This window comes from Stenella coeruleoalba (genome assembly GCF_951394435.1).
Source record: "Stenella coeruleoalba genome assembly, chromosome: 18".
In the NCBI taxonomy this organism is placed as follows: domain Eukaryota; kingdom Metazoa; phylum Chordata; class Mammalia; order Artiodactyla; family Delphinidae; genus Stenella; species Stenella coeruleoalba.
In genome coordinates, this window is record NC_137164.1 from 2,698,399 (window position 1) to 2,726,030 (window position 27,632).

The window sequence follows — 27,632 nt, forward strand, 5'->3', positions numbered from 1 at the left end:
GCTCGCATTCCCAATTCTGCTGGAGTTTGCAAAGTGATCTGTCACACAGTGTGACACCTGCTGTATTATTTTCTTATGTGAACTCTCTGATGAAAACACAAGGCATTAGTGAGATCTTAAACATGGAAGCCCAGACAGAAAGCATAATTAGTTCATTTACAACTGGTTCTTCCCCACTCTATTTATCTGACGCTCACCTAGTTCTACCATATAGACCTTACAAAGAACATTTAAAAAATAAATTTAAGGAGCCATGTGTTCTTTTTCGCTGCAATAACATGCAAGAGCCTGTTTAATCTTGGGGCAAGAGAGGTTGAATTTGTGAAGCTCTGTTTGTTTTAAGTTAGGTCAAGTTATATTGTATATGTTAGCTAATTAAGTAGAATTTACTGGTCTGTACAAAATTTGAACTAGCAGTCCTTCACACCACAGTATATTTTTTGCTCTAAGCAATATTGTTGGAATATTGGAAGGAGCATAGCTTAATTTTTTTAAAAAGAGCAGACGGACAAATCGGGCCTAAATCTAGATTCAAGCACCCGATGGTTGTTTAAATGAAAAGATTTACAAATGTACAAATGTACAAAAGATGTACAAATGTTTAAAGATTTGTACAGATGTCTTCATTTTTAAAAAATAATTTATCTTGTATTCAAATTGTTGAATACTTTATATTACAGTAAATTTGGTTGAAGAAAATGAGGAAAGAAATCAATTTGTAAAAATATACTCATGTTGAAATCAAAGAAGCCAGCCAAACGCAGTACGGACCAAGGAACCTGTAGTTTGGTTTGCTTTCCAGAATATGAATACCCAATGGTGGTTTAAATGAAAAACTGTTTATAGATTTGAACAGACGTCTTCATCTGTAAAACCCGCGCTGTGAAGGATTATTATGACATTCCACAAGTGGGTAGTAAGAGGCCGGCCCTCTGTAGGTGTTTGGTGTCTGTGATAATGTTGATGATAATTTGGATGACTTTCTACAAAAAAAATTCATGGCCTTCTGTTGTTAGCAGATCTCTAAATGTTCATGTAATTTTCTCCATCCCTCTGAGTGGTTTTAGGGGGAAGGCGTGGGTAAAAATGTAAGATAAAGATGCCTAATTTGGTAAAATGATAGGAATGCGATTTCATCGTTCCCTGGATCCAATTTGCCTAACAGTCAGTTTCTGAAATTGACACCAAAGCAGTTTTTGTTGGGAGATGTGACGGAGCCCCTGAAGGTCCTCTCCTTTTCTGGCCTCTTTGGTAATTCACTATGAGTCAGTTGTTGCTAAGTGTGGATGTTTAACTAAGATCACACTTGGCGGATAATCACTTAAATAAGATCCCTTTTTGACGAGTCCATGGGGCGCTAATTCAGATTGAATAGAGGGAGATAAATTTTTGTTTCATTCTCATTCTGAGGTTATCGCCAATGACCTTCAAGGCTTGTGTATTGATAAGTCTGAGCAACCCTTGCTTTTTCTCCCAGAGTCAGGTTAACATAACGTAAAGTGAGTGCCTGCAGACGAAACTGTTATTTCCCCCCAGCTGTTTGCACCTGTACTGTCACCAGCCAGAGGTGGAGGGATGAAGGACACACGCATTGTGGGTATAATCTCAGCTCAGTGACTGGACAGTTTGCCGCTTAACAAACTTCGGGGAACGCTTAGGGTTTTCCAGTTTCTTTCACAGACGTGCATTCGTGTCATCGTTTATATTTATTGGGCACCAGCTGTGTGCCCAGAACTCTTGTAAGTATCATCAGTACAGTGGTGAACAAAACCTATGACATCTCTGCCCTTGTGGAGCCTGTATTTCAGGGAGGGATTTAATTGGTTGTACTCAAGGCTAAGCAGCTGTAACAGGGAAGCCCCCCAGTAGTGCAGCCTCTGGGAGGCAGCAGGTCCTCTCTGTTCTGTAACCGTGCAGGTGGTGCAGCTGGTGGAGCAGCTGGGCCGCAGGTGTCCTTCAGAGGCCCAGCGCCTGGCCCCTGCTGCTTTGCCAGCCTTCGGGTAGCTTCCTCATCTGTCCTCCTCACCCATAGGACCCAGACTGGGCTGCTGCTGCATGCAGCTCCAGCCCCAGCGAAGGGGACGCTGGGGTAATTTGTCCCTAAAGTGGAGGTGACGCAGATGCCACCCCATCCCTTCTGCTCGTCCTCCCGGGCCCCCGTGACTCTGATTTGGACGTATCACACTTGGCTACGAAGGAGGCTGGGAAGTGTAGCCTCTTGCTGGACCAGCTTCAGCACAAGGCAGGGGGTGGGTTTGGGGAAGCAGAGTGGGCTGTACTGCTCCCACCACAGGGAAGAATGACAAGGAAGCACCCAAGTTAAATATATGAAATGTCAGATGGTGGCAAGTGCTGGGGAGGAAAGGAAAGCCGGGGGGCATTGGAGAGAGGTGACAGTTTGAAGGAGTTCGGCAGGGAAGCCTCACTGAGTAGGTGACACTTGAGAAAAGAGCTACAGCAGTGGAGGGGTGATGCTCGAAGCCCGGGGAGGGTGCTGCAGGCCGAGGCCATGGCAGGGAGGAGGGATTCATGGGGCGCAGGGCGGGTGCTGGGAAGAGGGTGCGGCGGGGTGGTGGAGAGCTCGTTTTTGGATATGCCGGGCTTAGGTGCTTCCCCATCCACGTGGAGACGTCCAGCTGGCCGTTGGGTGTGTGACTCTGGAGTTGGGAAAGCAGCTTGGACTGGGAATGTAAAGTTCAGAGAAGTGACATGCAGCGTCTGACGTAATCCTGTTCTTTGCTGTGAAGACCACGCTCATCTCCGTGGGGAGAAGCCGGCCAGGCCACAGGGAGGTCACGGGCTCCTGAGCGCAGACCTGTCCGGGTGTGCAGGCGTGCATGGAAGCTCGTTCCGCCCTGAGAGAAGTTCTCACGGCCCCTCGCAGTGGATCTCGGTGCCACGTATGAGCCCCTGTGTAATCGTCCCTGGGGAGGCTGAGGTTCAGGGAGGGGCCAGATGGTGCCAACCAGCTCCGTCCTCCCTGTTTAGCACCCTGTGTGGAGAGTGGGCTCTGGGAAGAGGGAGCTTTTGTTCAGCAGGTTTTTAAACACAGCCTACTCAGGCGTGAGGTTGAACAAGCAGGGGGCTCGAGAGGAAGCAGAGCTGCAGTTACTAGTGGAGGGCGTCTGGGCGCTGCCCCTCCTGCCATCTCGCCCTCGAATCCATTCCAGACTCAGGCCCCTCCGTAGAGTTTCCCCTCTGCCCAGCTCATCGTGCGACACTGAGATCCACGCTGGGCCAGAGGCCCTCAAGTGGAACCAGCTTCCATGCACACCTGGACACCTGCACACCTGGACACGTGGACAGGTCTGTGATCAGGAGGCCCGTGGTCTCTCTGGGGCCCGGCCAGCTTCTCCCCACAGAGATGAGCCACATTCTGCTTGTCGTTACCTGACAGATGTTTTACCTGCATCCCTGGACAGGGTGGTCCACCAGAAAGGATCCGAAGGCCAGGTTCCGGTTCTCAAGCTGCCTGCATGTTGCTGTGTGACCTTGAGCAAGTCCCTCAAAGTGGGTTTTCTCCTCTGTAAATAGAGGGTGGTCAACGGACTTCACCCCATCGTCAGGAGGGTGAGGTCACCGGAGGTGCACGTCAGCGTCAGGTGGAGGAAAGGTCCACTCCGGCCTGAACTCTTGCTCGGACATTCCCGAAAGCAGTCGGAGCCCGGCAACAAACCCCCCCGACACACACGTCTCCCCAGCCACGTTCTGAAGCTCTCTGGAGGCTGAGGTGCAAGGAGGGTGTCTCAGCTACTCGGATTCACTCACCTTGTCCCACTCCAAAGGGGGGAGCAGGCCTTATAGAAACACTTGCCAGGCCTTGCAGGTAACCCCCGTGTTCTCATCTGTTCAGATCCTCTCTCAGCGAACGTCGTGCCTTGTAGGACTGAGACGTCTTAGTCGCTACAGACACTCAGTACATCATCGTCCAGTTGAGCTGAGCCCACTGAAATGTTCAGTGTGAAACTGAACCCACGTACAGTGTGTCCTGTAACGTAAAATTTAAGTGAAGAAACAGCTCTCACTCTGAAGTAACTTGCCAAAGGGTAGTGCTGAGATCAGGGAGGAATCTGATAATTGGTGAGGGTAAGACGTGCCTTTGTGTTCCAGAAAAGTTAGAACTTTCCAGAGAATACGGGTAGTCCTATTCCTGGTTCCTTGGAAGTACCCTCAGGATCCTAGCAAGGTGAGGGTGAGGTGCCTTGTAGGCATCGAGGTGCTTGGCCAGGGAATTGAGTTAGAGCCGTGGGTGGAAAGAATCTTGAATCTCAGTATCATGGCAGCAACGACAGGTCAGAGAAGCAATCTTTTTTGGTTTGTAGTCAGTAAGTCCTTTTCTGAGCCAGGACTTAGTAGGGTAGAAGCCACGTCATACAGCTGGTACCGCTCCCTCCCCTCTGTTTTTACTGCTCAAGTCAAAAGAATGATAAGAAGATAGGCTTTTATCGGGAACTGATGTGAATGAGTTTCTGAGGGTAGTTCTAAAATCTAGTGATATTCGGCCCAGTCTCTCATAGCTTCTGTAGTTACGTCTGCATTGCTGATGTGACAAACTTGAGAATGATGAACCCATTTCCCATAAAAAAAAAAAAAAAAAGATGGTGTTTGCTGTCAGGGTTGTCATAAACTTGTCCATATAAACAAGAATCAAGAATGTGGCTTTCAGAGCGTGCTTCCCATGGGGACTCTTGGGAGAGGTGTTTGCATTTTAACAAGATGCCTTTTCGTATATAGATGTCAGAAACTGAGAGGTGAAATGTCTGTATTTTCTTGTTCGTCTTCAGATGCTCCTGCCTGGGAAATGCATAGAGAAGTAGCTTATTTGGTGTAATTATGTTTAAAATGGATGTTAGTATGACAACTCAGTAGCACTGATATCACAGTATTAGTGCGCTTCCTTGGAAAGATATGTGTTACCAAGACTTTCCTGACTGGCTTGGGGAAAATGAGCCCTGAGTCACCAACCACCAAATTACAAATATACCCATTTGAGGGCATTTCAGCTGATTTATGTTAGAAACGGTTCCTTTTCTGTGAAGGCAAGGAAGTTGACTCATCCATTTTAGAAAGGTTTTAAACAATAAGAACCCAGAAGACTCTAATCTTGTTCTACTTTAACCTGAATTCCTGGTTCCTCGTAGGGTTTTTCTGAATATCTAATACTCCATTGATCAATGAGTTTAACTTAATCCTTACATCGTAGTCAGGAACTTTATCTTCGACTCAAATAATGTATTCAGTCTCATTTTGATAACAGTTCTGCTAAAGCCTAGTATTGACTAGAGCTTGGTTATTTGGTGGAAAGTTTCAGCTAAGGGGCCTGATCTCACTCTGAACTAAACCACTTTCTCACAAACATAAATCAACTTCACCATTTGGTCGCAACAGGTAATACTTAATGTTTCCCAAGCGTAGCCCACGATTTTACTTGCATTCGATATAAATTCCTATTCGTGTATTTACTTACCAGTGTTTGCACAGCTGTGCTTGTGTTCATACGTCCTCTTGTGAATTTGTCCAGCGACAGAGGCTGTTTCAGGTTTAGATTTCATCTCTATCAGGTCAGAGGTGTAATCTATTTAACTTGCTGTGTGATGAACATCTAACGTGTGCGATTTGATTATGACACTATGTCTACATAGCTAGAAGCGCTATTTGTTTATGAATATTAACACATGTTTACAAACAGATATCCTTCAAAATGTATGATTGGATTAAGATTCTTATTCATCCAGGTCCAAGGCATATGGTTTATGTGCCTTTCCCAGTGGCAATAAGAAACGTGTACGAGGGTGGCCCAGAATCACTGAGTGTAGATACACCAAGATTCAACATTCCAAAACGATCGCTCCTGCGGTCGTATTTTTATGATTCAATAATATCAACCCTGAAGTTTCTCTCTGGCTCTAGCCGCAGGGGTCGTACAGTGGAAATCAGGCTTCAGGGGTTGGGATGGGGGTGGGGCCTGTGCACTCAGGGGTGGGGAGAAAGTACCAGGTGGCCTTTTGTGCCGTGTGCAGCACAGATGCAGACACCAGCCTGTCATCTCTAGGGCTGCCAAGTCCATTACCATCACCGTGAGACACAGGGGCAAACGGCCCTCAAGATGTGCTTCGTCCAAACTGAGAAGTGCTGTCAATCTGAGATCACAACAGTGTTCGGTTTTTTTCTCCAAAACTTAGGTGTTGTTCAGTAATTTAACAGCAAAGGCGTTAAAAAATGTTCACTGTCTCAGAAATTGAGGGCCTGCTGTGAGGTTATGAATGATCCAACTCCTGGTTTTCCCCTAAAGTGGACCCCCAAAGCATACTTTAGTTCAGCCTGCTTAAAACTGTAATTCCAATTAAAGGGTGCATATCGAGTGCTTGCTCTGCGGCCCACACTGCCAAGTGCTGGGGAGGAAGAGCAAGATGACAGATTCCCAACTCGCAGATGGTTCTGGTCCAACGGGCCCGACAGCACACGTGTCGGGGCTGCGTGTGGTTGGTGTCATGGGAACAGAGGAGAGGCGCAGGGAGAGGTGTGGTATTCAAGCGATCCCCCAGGCGGAGGGAGGGTCTGAGCCCGCTAGAACACCTCCCCCTGGTCTCATTGATGTTGCATGAAGGCCACTGCTGCAGGGGACCCCGAGTTCAGTGTGAGCACCTGAGTCCCTTGGGTGGTCGAGATGTGCTGATTCCATCCCCGTGGTTTTCAGGTACCAGCAAGGTCAACCTGGTGAGGATCCCGTCCACGGCCTCCAGCCCACGGGACACGGCCCTGGCTGCCGTGATCTGCAGCGCCCTGGCCACCGTCCTGCTGGCCCTGCTCATCCTCTGCGTCATATACTGTAAGCGGCAGTTTATGGAGAAGAAACCCAGCTGTGAGTTCTGAGCCCTTTCTGTGTCTTAGCGTCTTGGTGAGGGTGTTTTGTTGGTCATCACTGCCATCCGGGTGTTCGACGAGAACCTAAGAGGAGAGTCAGGTTGCAGCCAAAGGGACAGAGAGAGCACGTGGAAACAGGCGTCCCAGGGGCCTGCTCCCCAAGAGGCCTCCTGCCAAAAGGCGCTGAGGGCGCGGCCACTGGGCAGCATCACTTCCCGGGGACCTGAGGAGGCAGGGGTACCCCCGCCCCTCGGCAGAAACACAGCTCGTCTGAGCTCTGGCAACACAAGTACCTTACAGCTCGAGCTGTCTTGACCGATTGTTTCGTATCTTTGCTTCCGTGTAAGAAGTATTTTTAGATGTGAACAACAGCTCTCCTTTCCTTTATAACTGCAAAAGCCGGGGTAGTTCTGGTTGCACTGGGATGTTTGTGGGCTCCTCCTGGGGAAGCTGTCTTGCTGACCGAGTTCTCGGCCTCCGCAGGGTCCCTGAGGGCACAGGACCTGCAGTACAACGGTTCTGAACTGTCCTGTTTCGACAGACCTCGGCTCAGCGGCCCTGCGCCCCACGCCTGTTGTCAGTGCCACCGGGACTCGGCCCAGACCTGCGGTAAGTTCAGCGCTTGGGGGCCACTAGGAATGCAGGCCCTGAAGCTGCAAAGAACTGCTCCCACTCAGTTTTCTAGTTAAAGCTAATCTAGTTCAGTCGTTCTCCCCTGTCCCCTGATGTTTTGGGTGTTTTGTGTCTCTTAAGTATTTAACAGAAAAGAAGCATCTCATTAAAATTCTAGAATTTCTCAGTAACTTTTTAAGCAAGTTTGCCTTTATTTTGGGGTGAATTGATTTAAAATAATATGAGCCTTTTGTAGAGCAGGGGATCCATCTCCATCCTTGTCTGGTGGATTCCATCTGAACCTGCATGTAAGTGTCTTAGTGTGTTTTGGGATATCTTAAAGAAGAGGGAGGAGGGAGACCTATTGCAGGGTTTTCCACAAACCATAATTGCCTCTGGGGTTATTGACAGAAGTGAAAGTTTAGGGAAGTCCAGGCAGACCCCGGAGATACTGTGGGTTCGGTTCCAGACCACTGCAATAAAGTGAATATTGCAGTAAAGCGAGTCACGTGATATTTTGGCCTTCCCAGTGCATATAGCGGTTATGTTTGCACTGTACTGAAGTCTGTTAAGTGTGCAACAGCATTATGTCTAAAAAAATAATGTATACACCTTAATTTAAAAATGCTTTATTGCTGAAAAATGCTAACCATCGTCTGAGCCTTCAGCGAGTATAGTAGTAACATCAGAGATCCCTGATCACAGATCAGCAGAACAAATATAATAATAATGAAAAAATAATGAAAAATTCGAAATATTGTGAGAATTACCAAAATGGGACACAGACACAAAGTGAGGAGATGCTGTAGGAAAAATGCTGTCGACAGACCTGCTCGACACAAGGTGGCCACAAACCTTCACTTTGGGAAAAAGCAATAACTGTGAGGCATGACACAGCCGCGTCTGCCTGTGATTCAGATGGACTTGGTTTCTAACGTGGGCAAAAACGGGCAAAGGTCACACCAGCTGGCACACTTCCTGCCCCTGTCCCCACAAACTCACCTCCTCTGCAAAGTAAAAATCGACGCGGCCGCAGCCCTTCCAGAAGCCTGCCCGCCACCTGCCCCATCCACCCCTCACAGGTCCCCCGGCACCTGTGGTTGCAATAGCGCAGCAGCATTTTGTCTCCTGTAACCTTCCTTGAAGTTAAACATTTCCCAATTCAATTGCTTATTGTCTCAGAACTGTCCGATCTTTCTTTTCAAGAAATTGAAGGGTTCAGCTTTTCAGTCTAATATTTAATATGTGGGATAAGGCATCTTCAACGTAATTATTTCTCTACTGGCCACTACTGTCTTCTGCTTTAGGGTTAAGAACAAAACATGGGATTGCCATGGCATGCGTGCATCTGGTTTTGCCTTTGCCTGCAGAGATCGTAGACTCAGCTCCCGACAGCACCGATGCCTTGGTGATTCTCAAGGCGGCCCAAGCACCGCATTTTCTAGATGCTGCGCCAGGCACTGCCCCTAGATCAGAGTTAGCAAACAGGATTGCTTGAGAGAGAAACTTGGGTTTCAATGTGATCAAGTACAGCTTTGTGCAAACTCTGCCTCATCGTCACTTCTATCTAAAAGGAAGATTAAATACGTGGATGGCTTTGTCGCACGTTGTTGAAACAGAACGCAGAGACTGGACAGCACCCGCCCCCGCTGTCACCCGCCCAGGTTCAGTGTCGCTCATCATATAAATTGCTTCTTCCTTAGTGACAGTGCCTGTTTTCTTTTCACTTTTATTTTGACATAATTTCAGACTTACAAAAATGTTGGAAGAATAGGACAAAGAATTCCCACATACCCTGTCCCTAGATTCCCCCAGTATTAACATTTTATCTCATGTCCACATTTGCTGTATCATTTTTATCTCTTTCTAAGTATGGTGGGTGTACACAGTCGACCCTTGAACAACTTGGGGGTTAGGGGCACCCACTCTCCGCCCAGTCAAAAATCAACTTGTAACTTAGAGTTGGCCCTCTGTATCTGCGGCTTCTCTGTGTTCACGGTTTCTCCGTATCCGTCCTACATCCTCGGAACCAAATACCCGCTGATCGTGTGGCACTGTAGTGTTTACTGTTGAGGAAAATCCTCCAATACGTGCAGCCACACAGTGCAAGTCCATGTTGCTCGAGGGCCAACTGTGTGCTTTACATGGACATGCACACAGTTTTTAAATTTCCATTTAAAAATCAGTGGCAGGGAGTTCACTGGTGGCCTCGTGGTTAGGATTCTGGGCTTTCACTGCTGTGGCCTGGGTTCAGTCCCTGGTTGGCGAACTGAGATCCCACAAGCTGTGCGGTGCAGCCAGAAAAAGAGAAACATCTGTTGCAGATAAGGTGTCCCTTTGCTTCAGCGCTTGGTTCCTAAGAACAAGAATGTTCTCTTACACAACAGTGTGATTAACGCTCATTTCCTAATTTTGTCTGTATGTTTTACTATATCTATAGTTTTATAAAATCAGAGTTACATATGTCTGTATATGTAGAGAGAGACGTCTAGAAGGCTGTTCAGAAACGTGGACAGTGTCCTGCAGCTTATGGAATTAAGGAAGATTCATTTTTTAATTTCTGATCTAATCTCTCTATTTTTAAAGTTCTTTTCTTCAGTGAATGTGTATTATCTTTGTAACCAAACATACATACCGCTTCAGTGAACATAATAGTTTGCAAAGCTGTGTGCACATAGACAGTTATTCTTTAAGATACATTCCTAGCAGTAAAAAAACAAAAAGTTGTGTGTGTGTGGGGTTAAAGGGTTTAGACGTGTATGTTCTGCGCTGCATGGCTAGCCCACTCTGCAGAAACCCTGTGCTCTTTCCGCCCTCGTCAGCCACAGGTGGAAGTCTCATTTCACGTACCCTCTCATCATTCCTCTTCATCCTTATTTTCATTGTAGTAAAATAGACATCACCTTAAATTTACCGTTTTAGCCGTTTCTCAGTGTACAGTTGGGGGGCATTAAACACGTTCACATTGTTGTCCAACCATCACCACCATCCCCAGAGCTTCTCCACGACCCGAAACTGAAACCCTGTCCCCTTTAAACACTCACCCCCTATTCTTCCTGCCCTCCAGCCCCTGGGACCCACCATCCTACTCTCTGTCTCCAGGAATTTGACTCTTCCGGGTCCTTCATAGAAGTGGTCCATCATTTTTAAGATAAGAAAAAAGAGAAAACATTAAACCTCATAACCCCTTTCCCCCCGAAAGTCACCCAAAGGGGAATAGTTAAATTTTCGAGAGCAGTGTTGAACTGGTATAAACAAGCACTGCTCCTCACAGCCCTGCCGGCTTTCCTAGGGCCCGTGCATCTCATCCCATCCCCGTGCTGTGACGGGGCCTGCAGCGTCGGCCGGGAGACTCCTGCTTGTAGGGTGCACTCCAAGGCCATTCTTCAGGACAGGTAAATGGGTGCTTTTAATCTATATAATTTCGTGTTCCCGCGTGCAAATATACAGGCTACTCACGTACCAGTTTTCATGGGAAACTATGGGACATCACTTTTTTAGTGTCATTAATAACATTCTAGACATTGTAGGGGGTGGGAACTTTGGCAAGAACTAGGTAAGTGTCTCAGGGTTACTGATAGCCAGGGTAACATTCTTTATATTCCACTAATTTTGTTTTTGTCTTATATTCATGATTTGTGACACTTCCATCATCCGTAAGTAATTTTTAGCATGTCACATACTCAGAGAATTTTAGAACAGCAATCAAAGGAACTCAATTAAGACCCAGGAAACTGCCTATTTTAGACATCGGATTAAGTTTATATTGGTTAGAAGTAGGTATAAAAATTCGGTTTTAAAGTAAACATAGTAATTTAACTTACTGTATTGAAGGAAGTTTATAACAAAGGAAGTGTGAGAATTCTGACTCAATAACTTGTTGTTTATTTCATCTAGAAAACTGAAAAGCATAGCTGGAATGTTGCTTTGTAGTAGGTTTTTCTCCCAGTAGAGTACTTACAGCTCTTTCGAACATGTGTCCAGAGACACAGGTCCAGCGGGGGAAGCAGTGCCGACTTTCTTTGGGTCCCTTCCGAGGTCCGTCTGTGGCGAGTTTTCGGACGCCTGGCCGCTGATGCAAAATCCCAGCTGTGGTGACGACATCTCTTCTTGCGCTTCTTATCCTGAGCTCCCTGGAGAAGACGTTCACTCTCTCAATCCAGAGAGTGCAAGTTCAGCATCCTTGGACTCAAACAGTAGTCGGGGTCTGGTGGGCGGAGCAGTTCCAGTTCAAGCTCACCCTGAAAGCTTTACAGAAACTACTGATTTCTCGAGACTCAACAACTCAGTGCCAGAACCAGCGCTAACTCAGGACGCGCTCACTGCCAGAAAGCAGCTGGCTCAGGAGAGAGGAGATGCCCATCACCTGGCCACTCAGCCGCCACCCCAGGTAAGGCAGCGACGGATTCGGTGTGGGCACAGCAGTGACTTAAGGAAGCCCAGAGGGAACAGGACTCTGTCCCCCATTAAATGTGGGGGAACCTGGGGAGAAGGTCTTTCCATCCTTCATAACTTCTTGTATGTTATAGGAGAATATATTTAAATTAAATTTCAGGAGTCTTTTTTTTTTAACTAGCAGCTTATCTCTAAGGCCATCCAGGGCAGCCGCATTCTTTCTCCTCTTGTCACTCCAGCTACCCAGCACCGCACCCCAGCACCATCCTGGCTGAGAGGTGAATTAGTTAGGGGAGCATCTTGGAAGCAGTTCCTCACCTTTGTCTTCCCCTGTGATGTTCTTATGCCCAATACTTATATGCTGTCCATTCACGGTCAAGTTGATGAGAATTCAGGTCCCCTACGGCTACCCTTTCCCCTCCTCTCTCTTTCACTGGTTTTTCTAGATCGCTTTGCTTTGACTGATTGATCAGTTTGGTTGGAAATTGATTGTTGGTTGTGATCTGGCACCCAATACAGCAGAAGATCCTTCCAGATGGAAGGGTCTGACATCAGGTTTTGGGGTGGGGCAGGTGGTGACTGAAGGGAGGTGGGCTCTGACCCCGGGGGCCCCTGGGCCCTGTCCCTGCCTTCTCGTCCAGGTGAGGAGGTGGCCTTTGCTGAATTGGGCTTGGTGTGTACAAGCGTTCCCTGAATGTGAGCACACACATTGTTGGTGTACGTTCTTCTGGAAGAACGATGCCGGCCTTGAGTGTGAAAGGGCAGAATCACAGCAACAGGGGCTCCCAGGCCCCGCAAGCCCTGTTCTGCACAGACAGGGCTGCTCTCATCCTCGGTCCTTCCTGCCCCAGATCAGGGACGCGGCCGATGGGCCACAAGCACGCTGCGCGGGCTCCTGGATAACACCTCTGTTTCCTTGAGACGTCCTGTCCTTGTCTAATAAAGTCAGAAAGAGTCTAAAGTCAGTGTGGACGGAGATCGTTCCTTCTAAGAACGCATATGTGGGTTTATGTGCATCTAAACCTGCAGTACTTTTTTTTTTAACTATGAAGAAAATCTATAAAGCATGTACAGGGAATTCTGTACTGAAAACATCTGTTGGCTTTGGAGAAAAAACGATGTTGGTTTTCTTATAATAACGGAAATGAAGAAGAGATCCATGAACGGAGGAAGATCAAACAAATGAGGCCATTTAAAGAGCCCAGACTGTGCAGCTCTGTGGCTGGAAAGCTCACTCACTGAGCTTGTTCTTCGGGGCCAGCCGCTGATTTTCACACTGTTCATGAGGATAATAAGAAAAGACTTAAGAGTTGGCCTAGGTGCATATAGGTCTCAGCATGGACGTGGCCCACAGACCTTTGGACAGAGAACCCCCAGCAGCCCAGAGCAGCTAACAAGCCCCGAGAACGGGTGAGAGGAGGACGCAGAAGACAGGATACGGGGCCCTTTGGCATCTAATCCCAACATCCCAGTCGGAAGCCTTGCCACGCACTCTAGAATGAACATCTTAGGACACTTACTATTTCATCTGAGTCACGTGTTCATTACAAAGTGCTGAAGTTTCTTTTCCATCAAGTCACTTGGTTCTGATGATAAACTTGCTTGTGTTACCTTCACGAACTATCTGTTTCACCTTCTCGTGTATCTACTGTCAGAAGAAAGTCTGAGTGGCTGCAGTGACGGTGCTACCATCGCACTAGCTACAGTTCTTCCGAGTATTGTCAGTAAATAGAATTACTGCTCGTCTTAATTTTGTAGCTTGTCCCCAGTTTTGTGGTGTAGATTCTAAAACTAAGGATGAAGCATCTCGAAGCCACGTCGTGTCAGAAGCAACCCAGCCTGCCCTTTGTCCTGTCTGTGTTATGGAGGAGGTGGAGGTAGGGTGGATGAGCCCTTTTGTCCCAGCTACATGGATGCAGAATTGTGGAAACGTAGTTCAGTATGTACGATTGGTGCATCATGACATGAATTCTTTTCATAGAGAGTTGTCAAGGTAATTATGATTACATAAAGATACCTTCAACTCAAAGTCTGATGGAAAGTTGTAAATACATATAAGATGAATGAAGAAATGTTACATACAGCTTGTTCCATGTAATTTATTTATTTATTTTTGAGGTAGTTTTCAGTGGCTAAGGACATCACCAAATTTTTTTTTATAAATTTATTTATTTTATTTATTTTTGGCTCCGTTGGGTCTTCGTTGTTGCACGCGGGCTTTCTCTAGTTGTGGTGAGCGGGGCTACTCTTCCTTGCAGTGCGCGGGCTTCTCATTGTGGTGCCTTCTCTTGCTGTGGAGCACGGGCTCTAGGCACGCGAGCTCTAGAGCGCAGGCTCAGGAGTTGTGGTGCACGGGCTTAGTTGCTCCGCGACATGTGGGATCTTCCCGGACCAGGGCTCGAACCCGTGTCTCCTGCATTGGCAGGCGGAATCTCAACCACTGTGCCACCAGGGAAGCCCCACTCCATGTAATTTATTAATGAAAGGTTTTTATAGGCTTTCCAAGATGTGTTGTCTTATAACTATTAGATAATTTTGGCAAATCTAAATAAGACATCCTGAATTCAGGAAAGAGATTGTTAAAATGTAAATCATTTCCATTTTCTCCATATAATTAAAAATAGCAGGGCTTCCCTGGTGGCGCAGTGGTTGAGAGTCCGCCTGCCGATGCAGGGGACGCGGGTTCGTGCCCCGGTCCGGGAGGATCCCACATGCCGCGGAGCGGCTGGGCCCGTGAGCCATGGCCGCTGAGCCTGCGCGTCCGGAGCCTGTGCTCCGCAACGGGAGAGGCCACGACAGTGAGAGGCCTGCGTACTGCAAAAAAAAAAAAAAAAAAGAATTTGATTTCGGAAGCTTTCTATTAATGGACCAGAGGGCAGGACTCCTGGCTCCTCAAGTTCAAGTGCAGTGAGCTTGGCCCCTGATGTGGGCTCACTCCTAACTCGGGAGGGCACTGTTTTCTGTTCAGGGGGTGGATGAGGGCAGCTGTTGCCAAAACAGCCCCACCCCTTTTTAAACAATTTATTTCTATTTTATTTTCAATGAAACTTTAAATTCCTACCCAGGCACTCACTTGTATTTTAACCTCTATTTCACGTGAATACAAGTTTCATTCACTTGTGTTTTAACCTCTGTTCACTCTTTTTCCCCAGCTTTATGGAGATGTAATTGACATATAACATAGCAGAAGTTAGAGGTGTACAGTGTGATGATTCGATTTATTGCCAAGTGCACCAGGGGACTTTTGTCTGTATTTGGTGTGAGGCTCAGATCTCTAATGTGTGATGCATTTGTTTCCGAAAATTTATTTTTACACGGTAGTCTTCCTGTGGGTAGTTTAATGCCACCCAGAGTCTGATAATGATATGGTTCGGGATAAAGCAAATAGGGGTGAGAGCTGTCTTTAGTCCGTATGATTCCATTTTAATCAAATGTTCCCTGAACACACCTCCCCAGAAGGGAACCAGGTCTAAGATACTGAGACATCACTTGCTAAGGTATTTGGGAGAAGGAAGCCAGCCTGTTTAATAACAGGAAAAGCTTTCTTTGGTGGTGTTTCTTAACCAACATTTTAAATGTCAACATGAAATAATGGAAGGAATGCTAGAAAAGATATGAGATGACCTGGGTTCTAGTTTCTCAGTCTATCAACATCTCTATTTTTTCCTTATTGGCCAATTAAGTATAATTTTCCTCCCTGGTAGCATTAATATGGTTGTTATTATCATATCAGTTGATCAATATATTTGATAAAACTATCTTATTATTGAGAGAACCTCAGAAGTTTCTATTTCTAGATAATCTCCTTAGACCTTTGAAAAAAATTTTTCCTGTAAACGTGTCTGATATGTCACTAATGCCAAATTAGTGGTAAGTTAATGAAGGGTTATGGCGTGAATGAAGGTTTCACTCACGTACAATAACACGCAGGTGACCCAAGCCTCACCCCCTCCCAAAGTGAGGTCACTGTGCTTTTGTGATAAGGGACAGATCTAAAGGCTGCTCTCTCCCGAGGACGTTTGCCCTGTGACGTATGTGTGAATATTCCAGGGAGGTCATTATAAGAGAAGTCTCATTCCCAGACTCTTTCTAAACTTTCTCCAATGGCTTCACAGAATTTTTAAATTCAAAGACTAAGAATAGCATTAATTATTAACCATCTTTGTTCTTTTAAAGAATAGACTAAAGAATCCTAAAATCTTTACCTACAGCTGCTTTAAAGGAGTGCAACACAGAAACAAGCGTTAAGTGTTTGACTGAGGTTGAAAATCAGCAAAAGAATTGTTCATTGATACAGTTTGTTTGGGGCACATTTTCATCTTTTAAGGTCTGCACATATGGAGTGACTGTGGGTTGTTAGGAAATCTTTGTTTTTATTCTCAGAGTACGTGGGTACCTGATTTTGGGACACCCTGACAGGAACTTCTCGTCCATATATTATAGAATTCATGTGCGCAATTAGTAGAAGCTAAGCACCGTAAATGTTTACAGTCCCAGTTTAGGGCTTTAATTTGTCAGGCGCTGTGTTCAAAGCTGTCCTCTGTCGCCGTTTCAGGAGGCCGAAAGGACTTGCTTCTTTCTGCAGTGAAGTGTCGTGTGGAGCCCAAAGGGCAGCCACTCCTCTGCGTATGGACTCAGCACCGTCTGGACCTCGCATGGCTTCTGGGGGAAGAAAGTAAATCTGAACCACACTGATGGCATTTTAAGCCTTTCAACCAGTTGCTTCTGAGCCAGACCAGCTGCAAGCTGAGACCTCAAGGAATACACTCCAGGCACTTCTGAGACTTTGCATCTTTCCTACACAAGAAGCTTCTACGCTACAGGCTGACTTCAGAGACTGACGGGCCAAGTTTGCAGCCACCGAGCTTAGGGGTATAACGAGAAACAGAAATGCATTCATGCTTCTTTTCGTGGTGGAGGTGGTTTGCCAAGACTGAAGACCCAGAGTAAAAATTTTCATTTACATTTTCTTTCCAGAAATAATTTCAGATATCCTACTAAAAGTCGGCGTCAGATGAGTTACCTTAGTTTTTAGGTAGCATGGGTTCAAAAGGGAGTGTTTTTATTTCCTGAAGGTCACCTTTTCATCTTCTAAATAATTAGCATAGGAGGTTAGAATTGACTTCACATGGCCTGCCTGAGTCTTGGGTTTATTAGATGATGTTAACTGTCCTAACTGGGAATCAGAAGAGACCAAATCTTGCAGAATTGAGGCTTCTCGCCTCAGCCACTGTCTTGTGAACAGCGGCCGAATTAGTTAACAAGAGGGGCCTGAGTTAGGACATGTGTTTGGGAAAGGACTGCCCATCCCTCTGAGTTAAAAACCCCTTAGCGTGCGCATCCTAGATTAGCAGATTTATGTGAAAATCCATTGATACGGAAGCATTTGTTACTTCTGTCCCTGGGACGGAGCTTAAAAGATCCAGAATTTCTCTTTTATAGAGAATCGGTATTTATAGTGATCTTTTATTTGCATCGTATTTTATACTAAAGGCTTTAGAAATGACAACATATCAGGTTTCCCTGCTACTGAAGCATGACACCAGGTGAGTAGTCTTAGGAGACTCTGCATATTAGGACCAGAAGGAAAAGCACAGCTTGTAGGCAGCGTTTAGGTGAATGGATCATAACTGCCACACGGGGCTCCCACCAATCTCCTAAGCTTCTTCAGCAAGTAATTCCCACCGTAGCCCAACGGCGCTGGACTTAAGAGTCTGGTGCTTCTATGAAGGCGATCCATCCCGTACCACCTTGGTATTTACCTACTAGAATTAGCCCTAGAGCTGAGACAGAAATAACCCAGCTCAGTCATGAACCAGGGGATGGCTCGTTGGCTCGCCTCTGCGCCCTGGAGAGGAATTATTTGAGCAGAATTTATTTTTTTTCCTGCTTGAACGTACGTGATCAGCTCTGGTTGTTGTCTTTTAAGTGATTACTATTAGCTCTGTCCCATTTGCACTTAAAAAAGAAATAGACCTTTGAACATCCCTGTGTTAGAGAATGCTGAGATATTTTGTTTCCAAATCAGTCTTCTACCTGACATTTAAAGTGAGCATTAGAGGGTATTCCTGGGCAGTCCAGTGGTTAGGATTCAGCACTTTCACTGCCGAGGGCCTGGGTTCAATCCCTGGTCAGGGAATTAAGATCCCGCAATAGAAATCTGCCTTTTCCAAGGACATTTTTATCTTCCCTCTCACTGCCCCGTGCTTTGCTCTCTTGCAGTAGTGAGCTCTCACGAGGCCTCTTCCTCGTGCTGGGACTGTCCCTCCATCTGCAGCTCAGGATCCCTGTGCGGACATGAGCTCACTGTATGTCGTGCACGTGACCTCCGTTCCTTTGACTGAAATGGGAAATTAGAGGGTCTCATGGTAAGGCACAGCCTTTCCTGTCTACCTGGTGTCCGGTCATAGTTGATTGACTTTCTTTGTTCTCTTCCTTTTTTAGCCTAAACCAGTGGTTCCTAAGCTCTGGTACTCACCAACTCTTCTGAGACTTGCCCTTAGGAAATATATGTAAAGTATTTAGGACCTGATCACAAGAGGTCCACGAAAATGCAAGTTTCACTGTAAGTCACATGTGTGCCGTTCGTAGTTTGTAATCCGATCACTTTTGTGGTGACAGAGGGGTGATCCAAGTAGGCCAGGGCTGTGCTCCTTTTTGTAACCCGAGTATATTTTCCACATGTAGAGCCCTCTTCAACTTCAAAGGCAAAAACCCTTGCAGGAGAAAGCTAAGACTGATGGGAATGAGACTTTGGCCACAAATCCTGAAACATCACTTTTGATCAATAGAGAAACACTTAGGGTTAAAAAATTGATTTCATTTGATTCTGCATTTGAAAAATCCTGGATTATTTTGTTGTGGACCATTTTTAAAGTCTTTATTGAACTTGTTACAATATTGCTTCTGTTTTATGTTTTGGGTTTTTTTTGATCCCAAGGCATGTGGGATCTTAGCTCCCTGACCAGGGATCAAACCCACACCTCCTGAATTGTAAGGCAAAGTCGTAACCACTGGACCGCCAGGGAAGTCCCGATCCTGGGTTATTTTTATCCAGAGGAAGACAGTTTACTACCATGTGCTATGGAAGCATACAATGATGTTATAGTCTGCACTCTTTGTCAATGCTGTAGAGGACAATCCAGTTGGCATTTCATGTCAATATCCTGCAGAACTCAGCTGCTAGGCTGCTGCTGCCAGGAACCGCCATCAGCTAGTAACAGGGCTGGGAGTGCAGGTGCTCGAGACTTCCGGCACTGCAGACGCTCACTGACAAGGATGAGATCAGGGTTGGAGAACAAGCACATAAAGGCGTGGGGTTTTCTAATCTTGTGTGTATGGAATGTATTTTTCAAATGTAGGTTTTTCTACTTTAGATAAAGTGTTAATGTTGCCATTACCTAGGTTAAGCACTATTGTCTGTGCTAGTAAAAAAAAAAAATAGAAAAGGAAAAACTATCCATCATTGCTTTAAGGCAGTCAGCTTGCATCAGTTTAGACCCCATCATGACTGTTTTGCATACTGGAACTGATACATTTGTAAATGTTGGTTTTCTTACATAACTAGTTTTGTAAGACCTTTTTTTTATTTGTGAATAAAATTGTTACCTGGTATTCTTATCGACACGTCTGGTGAGAAAATGGTTGATGGTGTGAATGCAGGTATGTGTTCCCCTCCTGCTCTCCATGGAGGGTCTCACTAAGATCTCTTTCCCCATGTATCCCTCTCTGGATTTCAGGCTCTAGGAGGGAGATCTGGAATCCTCTGGTTACATCTCTCAGGCTGGTCAAGCTACTGAAAAATGTACTGAGTTATTTGAGAAGCTTTAGTATCAAGGTTTTATCATGACCTCTTTTTTTTTTTTTCCTTCATTTTGTGACACCGAGAGGGAAGGTCTGAAGAAGGAGAAGTTTTCCGTTCATTCTCTTTTGAGGTCAGTGGGGTGTTCTCCTGGGAGAGGTGGGCTGTGGGAGTGAGGGACGCGCACAGGGCAGCGCTGGTCACCGTGAGAGCCCTTGTTTCTTCCCAGCTCCTTCCCTTCTCCCTTCTCCCAGTAAAGCTTTGTAAGCTGTTCCTAGATTTTGAGAGGAATTTAGACTTCCTGGAAAAAAATGGCTTATTTATTTATTTTTTTAATTTAATTTTTATTTTGTATTAGAGTATAGCTGATTTACAATGTCATGCTAGTCTCAGGTGTACAGCAAAGTGATTCAGTTCTACATATACATGTATCTATTCTTTTTCAGGTTCTTTTTCCAAAATAGGTTATTTGAAGTGTCACCGTATTCTCTCAGCTTGGTGTTAAATGTCCCTGTGGACTCCATGAGGGAAGGACATTCATTAGCTTCTCTCCTCTTTCCCAGTGTCCATGCAGACTTGGGAGAGGGGGCCTTGGGGGACCACCAGCTCTCTGAGGAAAGTAGCTCAGATCCTAGGAGGGTCTAACAGGAGGCCCAGAGTATTCTGTCATCACACAGATGACACATTTGCATGATTACAACTATGATGAGTCTGTTTGCAGCTGTCCACTTGTCATTCTGAATATGTCCATTTGTCCCATTTTAACTTGAGAAGTTGTCTGATTTTTTAAAAACGTATTTGGCACCCAAGAAGGTAGGAAAGTACAGCTTAAATGTATCGTTCAGTTATATTGAAGCTAAACGGCAATCTGAGAATTTCCACAATCTTCTAGAATTTTGAGGACATTTCACGAAGACCCGGTGGATGATTCTAAAGACGTAATTATCCCAATCAGCCGTCAGCTCTCAGTAATATTGCTTATGTCACATTTCAGCCAGAGGAAGGTGGCAAGGTTTCTGCCGTAGAGATTCAGCAGGCCAGGGCCGGGTCCTTTCATAAACCACCAGTGGCATTTGAAGTAGTGTGATTTCTGGCTGCTTTCAAATTAGCCTTTGCAAGAGACTTGAACAATAAAAACTTAACCAGCAAAATACTTTCTCCGGAACCATGGGTGGTCTTCTGAAGCAGGTTTCAATGATTCATCTGCGAAGACAGAGGGTTCTTTCTTTTTTATCTTAGTTTCTAATGGCATTAACTATTCCTCCTCAAGACAGAAATAGCTGTGTTCTCTCAGTTTTGTTTGGGGTTGCATGTAGCCAGCAGCGCCCTGCAGAGGGATTTTCCTCCCCTGGGTTGACTGTTTACAGTCAATAGAAGGTCTGCAGAATAGGCTGCAATCCTTTCATTGCAGGTGAGAGAGGCAGGTGCCCACAGCCTCGTACACATCCCCCCTCGGTGAATCAGGTAAGAACTGTGTCCCCTGAAATCTAAGCACAAATCTCACTCCTCTCAGAGGCCTTCTCTGGGAAGAAGCTGTTTCCTGTGTCAGCCCCTCCTTCCTTCCTTCAACATCTTGATATATGTATATAGTTGTATAGGGTATGTGCTCGGTCATAAATGCAGTGCCGGGGTTGAAGCAGACACTAACTATGAGGGAGACAAGCCTTCTAAGTATTTACCAAATGGGGCGCGATGGTAAGGAGCGCGCAGGTTCCTCTGAGGCGCGAGGCAGCAGCGATGATCTGCGGGCAGTCGGGACAAGCACGGGAGCTGGGGAACCTTGTTCACGGCGGAGGTTCCCACAAGCAGCACGTGGAGAGGCCCAGCTTGTTCGAGCAGCACGTGGAGAGGCCCAGCTTGTTCTGGGAGCAGTGGGACCGGGTCTGGGGGAAACCGAGGCTCCAGCCTGACAAGGGCCTGGTGTGGTGCCCGGGGTGTCGACTCTGCCCTGGAGGGAGTTTCCTTGCCTTTAAACAGATGGGTGATGTGGCTTGAAAACCCTGAAATCTCTAGTCTTCCAGAAGCTTGGAAGTTACAAAACTAGGTGAGTTAGACCTCTGGCTGGGAGCAGGGCCTGTGGCCAGCTGTGCACGGAGAGGCGGACGGTCAGTCCCCTGTTTGGAAATACCGGGGCTGGGACTCTTCTCTCATCGGGCTCACCTTCGTCCTGTTCCAATCTCGGGGGAGACGGGGCTGAGCGCGAGGCGCACGCTTGGGGCTTGGCTGAAGCCCCTGCTAAGGTCAGATCCGCGCTCCCCGGTCCCCATGAGGCCTCGGGTGGGGACGGGACTAACTTCCCAGCCCCGGGGTGGCCGTATGTCCCACAGCGGCATTGCTCAGGTGCCTGGCCTGAGTCGGCCACTGGGTGACAGGCGTCTGTCCACTCGCTTCCAGATCTGAGCCAGCCGCCTTCATCTGCTGCCAGTTTTTTCTCAGCCCCTCGCCCTTGTCTTAGAAATGCTGCCACGTTTGCTGTTTGTTCCTCGGGTGGCCGAGCAGCCTGGCACAGAAAATCTCGAAGCCTGGCCCCTGGTTTGGGGCGGGCGGCGAGGCCCAGGGAGCCTGTGTGCAGCCTTTCCTGCTCCCCCAGCTCTCGCTACTGCTCGCCCTGGTCCCCGCGGTGCAGCCTGTCGGCTCCCTGGCACTCAGCGCCCCTGCAGGGAGATCTGCCCGGGCAACTTTAACCCCAAATAAGTGCCCGGAGAGAGAAGTAGTCAGGTGGCTAGAGATGGAGCCCAAGCAGGAAGGTGAGGGAGGAGCTGCACAGAGAACCCAGGACCCTCCCCGAACCTGCGCCCTCACTGAAGGAAGCGAACCCCATGCGGGTTGCGGGACGGGGGGCGGAGCAAATGAGCGGCTACAGTCACGTGACCCGAGGGTCCCGTTTTCTGCACAATGACTGTGTTAATCCTAATGTCCCTAAAGCCTAGGGAGAGAAACTGGGATTCAGTGTTTTTTCAGATGCGCCATTCAAAAGTGGGTAGGGAAGACTCGCGTGTGAGCTTTTGTAGAGAGGAAGCGTTCCTCCTTCCGTTGCTGCTGTCCCTCTCTGTGGCCCTCACCACGTGGCCTAAGGTCTGGGTGCCCGGTTTCCCAGCCATGCAGGTTCCAGCGAACGCGGGGACCGCCTCCTGGGCCGCCCATGGCCGCGGTTCCATCCACGCAGAGCGCCCACAACGCATCCAGGAGGGGCGCTCAGGTTGCATTCGAGTCCCATCCGACCGTGAACGTTGTATTCCCTCGAGGAATCGCACATCTAATAAACCTGCGCGGTAATTCTTGCGCTCGGCTGTCAAACCTAGGACAAGGCGCCTTTACGGACGTCCCTTCCTAGGAGGTGAGTGTGCTGAGGAAGTTGTGGAAGGTCGGGTTCCAGCTGAGGCCTCTTGAGAGAATGTCTTCTCTCAGCCCATAAACCAGTCTACCACCCATAGCGCCGTGGATTCCAGTCACTCTGAGTGGGTCCCAGTTAGATATTGCATTGGGGAGGGTGCTGGTTAATTTACGTGTCAACTTGGCTGGACCACGGTGGCCACGTATCTGGTCAAACACTGGTCTGGATGTTGCTGTGAAGGCTTTTTTTAGGTGAGATTTTTAGGTGAGATGCACATCTGAAGCAGCAGACTTTGAGTCAGGCCGGCGCCCCTCCGTCTAGTGGGGTGGGCCTCGTCCAGTCAGTCGGGGACTGAAGAGAAAGGCTGAAGCTCCCTGAGGAAGAAGGCATTCTGCTTCCAGGCGCCTTCGGATCATCTCGCCGGTCTCCAGCCCGCGGGCCTGCCCTGCAGACTTGAGGCTCGTCAGCTCCACGATCTCTTACCTCCTTAAGGTCAACCTCCTTCTTTCTTCATCTACCCCCCCCCACCAACACACACACAGCCTACTGGTTCTGTTTCTTTGGGAAAACCTGACTCATACAACGACCAAAGATTAATCAATCAGTCGATCCCCAAGCAGCGACCAGAACTTGTGGAGCCGTAATTCGAGTGAAAGGTCCTCTGTCGGGCAGCCCGTAGAACCTCGAGGGGCTCCAGGTGTTCTTAAAGGCCGAGTCACACCACCCAGAGGTCGCTGCTCGGAAACCGCTGGACCGTCTCGTCTTTTTCTTCAGGCATCTCCCTTTATCCCCCACTCCCTTTCCTCCCTTCTCATAATTCCCATCCGGTCTCCCCCCCCCCCCCCTTTCTCCTCTCTCTACCATGCAGACGGCCTCCTGCCAAAGAGGCTTCGTCCGTGAAGGGAAAGGCCTGGCTCTTGTTGGTTTCGATACAATGACTGGACGTTGGTTCAGGGAGAATAAGAGAAAGAAAGCTGTGGTTCTCTTCTGGAGGAACGGCCAAAATGACACTTTCTGAGGTGAGCGCTTGCCTGAAAGCACTGTTGTCGTTTGTTGTAAAACGTGCGAAGCAGCAGCAAGTGTGACTCCCTTTGGCCGAGAGCTGCAGTACAGAGAACTCGTGATTATTCTGCCTCTTCAGCAGCCCAGGCAGTGGGCACAGAAAGAGCCCAAGGTCTGCCGGGGACTCAGAATCAGAGCAAGGACCTCTGCTGTCCTCCACAGCTCCCGAGGACATTCTCAGGAGTGCAGGAGAAGCTTGTTCCCCAAGACCCAGAGCAGAGTCCTTGCAGCATCACTTCTCCCTTCCCGAAAAGCCAACCCCACCCGCATGACCGTATAAATCACTCTGGGGGAACACTGTCTTCGTTCTAAACACAAGTTCTGTGCTGCCCTCTGACTGGGATTCAGGGTCCCAGGGATGGCATCTCCTGAAAATCCAGCATGCCCTTTCATAAGCAAACCAATTCAGTTGTCAATTTCCACACCTCTTCAAACAAAATGTAGAATCTGTTAGTGTAGAGCAGGAGCCTGAATTTTAGAAAAATCCTACATTAAACAGTACAGTAGAGTCCGCCACACAGGATAACAGGCTCGTGGCGTAGAAGGTATTCCTCATTTTAAACACACGTGCCTTATCTCGCTTGATCTGCCCCTATGGTCAAAAGTCTATATGGCTCCGTGGCTATAAATCTTGTTGTTTTTTCACCAAAATTCAATCCAATGGATAAAGAGTTACCCCGACCAAAGATAATACCAGCTTTGGAGACAGCTCTAAAAGACGCATCTGAAAGAAATCTCAAGTAACAGCAGCATTATCAGAATAAAGAATCGCCCAGTTAAGGAACATCTTTGAAGTTAATGATATTTATCTGGATATTCGAGGCTTGTTTGTTTTGTAACATCTCAGTACTTAACTGCTAGACCTTACACGCTGCACATTTCTGTCGGAGGCGATGAATATGCTCAAAGCCAGATTCCGCGCTTGGGGACCTCCTGATAATAACGTGACATTTGAAAACAGCTCATCTCTTAGTCAGCACTTGTACATCCATTATCTCATTTGGTCTTCGCATCTGTCCTACGAGCAGGATTACCATCTTCATCTCACGGATGAGGAAATGGAGATTCAAAGACAGTAGAAACCAGCCTTAAAGTCAGTAAATGGTAGAAAGTGGTAGAAAACATGTAAAAAGGTTTTCAGCCAATAGTGGTAGAGCTGAGATATGAACCCTGGATTCCAACCCTCAGAGCCATGATCTCCTGGTCACGCGATGCAGCCGAGGAGTCCCTTTCCACACTGCGGTGCAGGGAGAGGGGACCCCGGCTTCTGGCCGCATTTGTGTGGGATGAAGGCGTGGGACTCCTGGCTTCACCTACAGCCCCAGGATGGAGCTGGAAGGACCGTAGAGGTTGTCTGGTCCTGCAGCTTCAGCCTGGGGATCTGCAGAGCCCAGAGTTCTGAGGAGTCTGCCCCAGGGAGTGAGAGAGGCCTGCAGGGGGTACCTGGCCCATCTCAGCCCTGCTCCAAACACAGGACCATTCACCTCTTACTCTGCAAATGCACAGACGTGGGCCCAGAGAATCCTCACTCCATCCTTGGTCTCCTGGCTCTGAATCCATGGAGGACAGCAATGGCTTGATGATAATGAACACCAAGACGAAAAGCAGAGAGACCAGATTCTAGTCTGAGTTCAGCCACCAACAGCTGAGGGAGCTTGGGCCCATCACTTCTTGGGATTGTTTTTCTTACTCTGTAATATAAAGGAATCAGAGGTTCTTTCAGGCCCTTGTGCTCTTCAAGCTGGAATCCCGGGTTGTGGAGACTCAGAGTGGCCACCACAAGGGCACAGCCCCTCATGTCACAGCACTGTCGCTGCCCCCTTCAACGAAGCTCACCTTCCATACCTGCTACATACCGTTGGTGGCTTCCAGTTCAAGCCCCAGGATCCCATCCTTCTTCTACTGTTACCCCAGGAAAATAGCAGGACCTGGCTGTGATCCGTACCCCACACCTCCACTATTTCTGGATGCTGTTGGGGCGGAAACACCAGGCTCCTATGAAAAGTGTGCAGACCATGGAACGCCAGAGCAGCCATGGGTCCCTGGGAGGTCGTCTGATCCTTTTATTCCTCTCTCAAAAATGTTTATCCGTCCGCAGTGGAATGGATAAACAAAACGTGATCTGCCCATAAAATGGAATATTATTCAGCCTTAAAAAGGAAGGGGGACAGGGAGCGTGGGAGGGAGACGCAAGAGGAAGGAGATATGGGGATACACGTATACGTATGGCGGATTCACAGAAACCGACACACCATTGTAAAGCAGTTATACTCCAATAAAGATGTAAAAAAGGAAAAAGGAAGGAAATTCTGACACCTGCTGCAACGTGGGTGAACCTTGAACACATTATGCTGAGTGAAATAAGTCACGAACAAAAGTACAGCATATGACGCTGCTTCCTGTGGTGTACTTACAAGCGGCAAATTTATAGAGACAGAAAGTGAAATGGAGGTTTCTAGGGTCTGGGGGAGAAGAAGGGGTAGTTAGTGTTTACCGCGTGTAGAGTTTATGTGAGAAGATGACAGCGTTTTAGGTGGAGACGGTGGTGACGGTCACACAACATTGCACATTGTACTTGGTGCCACTGAGATGCACGCTTGTGTGGCTAAAACGGTAGGTTTTATTTTGTGTATATTTTATATTTTTTAAAGCAGAGTCTGTATCTAAATCAAGGCCCTGGGGGCCCAGCCCTCGCCTCTCAGGTGGGCCCGAGGCTGCACACGCAGCTCCCCAGGCGACGTGAATCACGGAGTCTGGGACGCTCCTCCGAGCTGTTCGCGGTGGGGAGACTGAGGCTGCGGCCCGTGAGGCCGGGAGCACCGGGCTCCCAGCGCGCCCTTCCCAGAACTCCCAGCACCTGCGGCTGCGGGACACGGCTCAGCCGAGACCGCCGACCTCGGCCAGCGGGGCCATCGCGCAGCCGCCGCCTTCGGACGCTCGGGTCGCCGGGGCTGCGGGCAGGCGGGGCGGGGTCGACGGGCGCAGCGCCCGCCCCGGGATCCATCCTGACTTGCCCTTGGGATCCCTTCCTTCCTTCGGGTAGAGTCACCAAGGGCGCGGAGAGTCCAGTTCCCGTGAAGACAAGGAGCCCGGCCGTGGGCAGGTCCTTGAGCCCGGCGCTGGCCCCAGCCGCGTCCAGTGTCCCGCCGGCCGCCGTGCCCGTGCGCCCAGCCCAGGCTCGCCTCCCTCCCCAGCGAAGCGGGTGGGCGGGGCCGCCCGGGGGAGGGGCAGCGGCAGCCGGGGAGCGGGGCAGGCTCGGCCCTGGCCCGGTGCCGGCACCCGCGCAAGTCACTTCACTTCTCTGAGTCGTTTTCTTAATTGTGGCAAAAGAGACGTAACGTATAATTTACCGTCTTAACCATCGTAAGTGTACAGCTCAGTGGCACGAAGTACCTTCACACCGTTGTGTAGCGGTCACCCCCATCCATCCCCAGAACTTTTTCTCTTTCCAAACTGAAGCTCTGTCCCCATTAAACATTCACTCCCCAGCCCCTTCCCTCCAGGCCCTGGCCTCCAGCATTCTTCCCGTCCCTATGAATTTGACGACTCATATAAATGGAATCA

General features: G+C 48.0%; 1 protein-coding gene across 2 annotated transcripts in view; it reads left to right on the forward strand.

Annotated features, from left to right (window-relative positions):
* The window catches only part of TNFRSF19 (TNF receptor superfamily member 19), a 169,507-nt gene extending 150,028 nt beyond the window's left edge, over positions 1 to 19,479 (forward strand). Inside the window, exons 9-13 of one of the 2 annotated variants that reach the window (XM_079903010.1) lie at positions 6,698 to 6,862; positions 7,348 to 7,473; positions 10,769 to 10,871; positions 11,461 to 11,866; positions 16,427 to 19,479. In XM_079903010.1, the coding sequence (XP_079759136.1) occupies positions 6,698 to 6,862; positions 7,348 to 7,473; positions 10,769 to 10,871; positions 11,461 to 11,866; positions 16,427 to 16,459 (833 nt within the window). In that variant the 3' untranslated portion in view covers positions 16,460 to 19,479. Of the gene's footprint in view, positions 1 to 6,697; positions 6,863 to 7,347; positions 7,474 to 10,768; positions 10,872 to 11,460; positions 12,044 to 16,426 lie in introns of those variants that run through there. The other variant, XM_079903009.1, reaches the window with a different exon arrangement.
* The last annotated feature ends 8,153 nt before the right edge of the window (positions 19,480 to 27,632 follow it).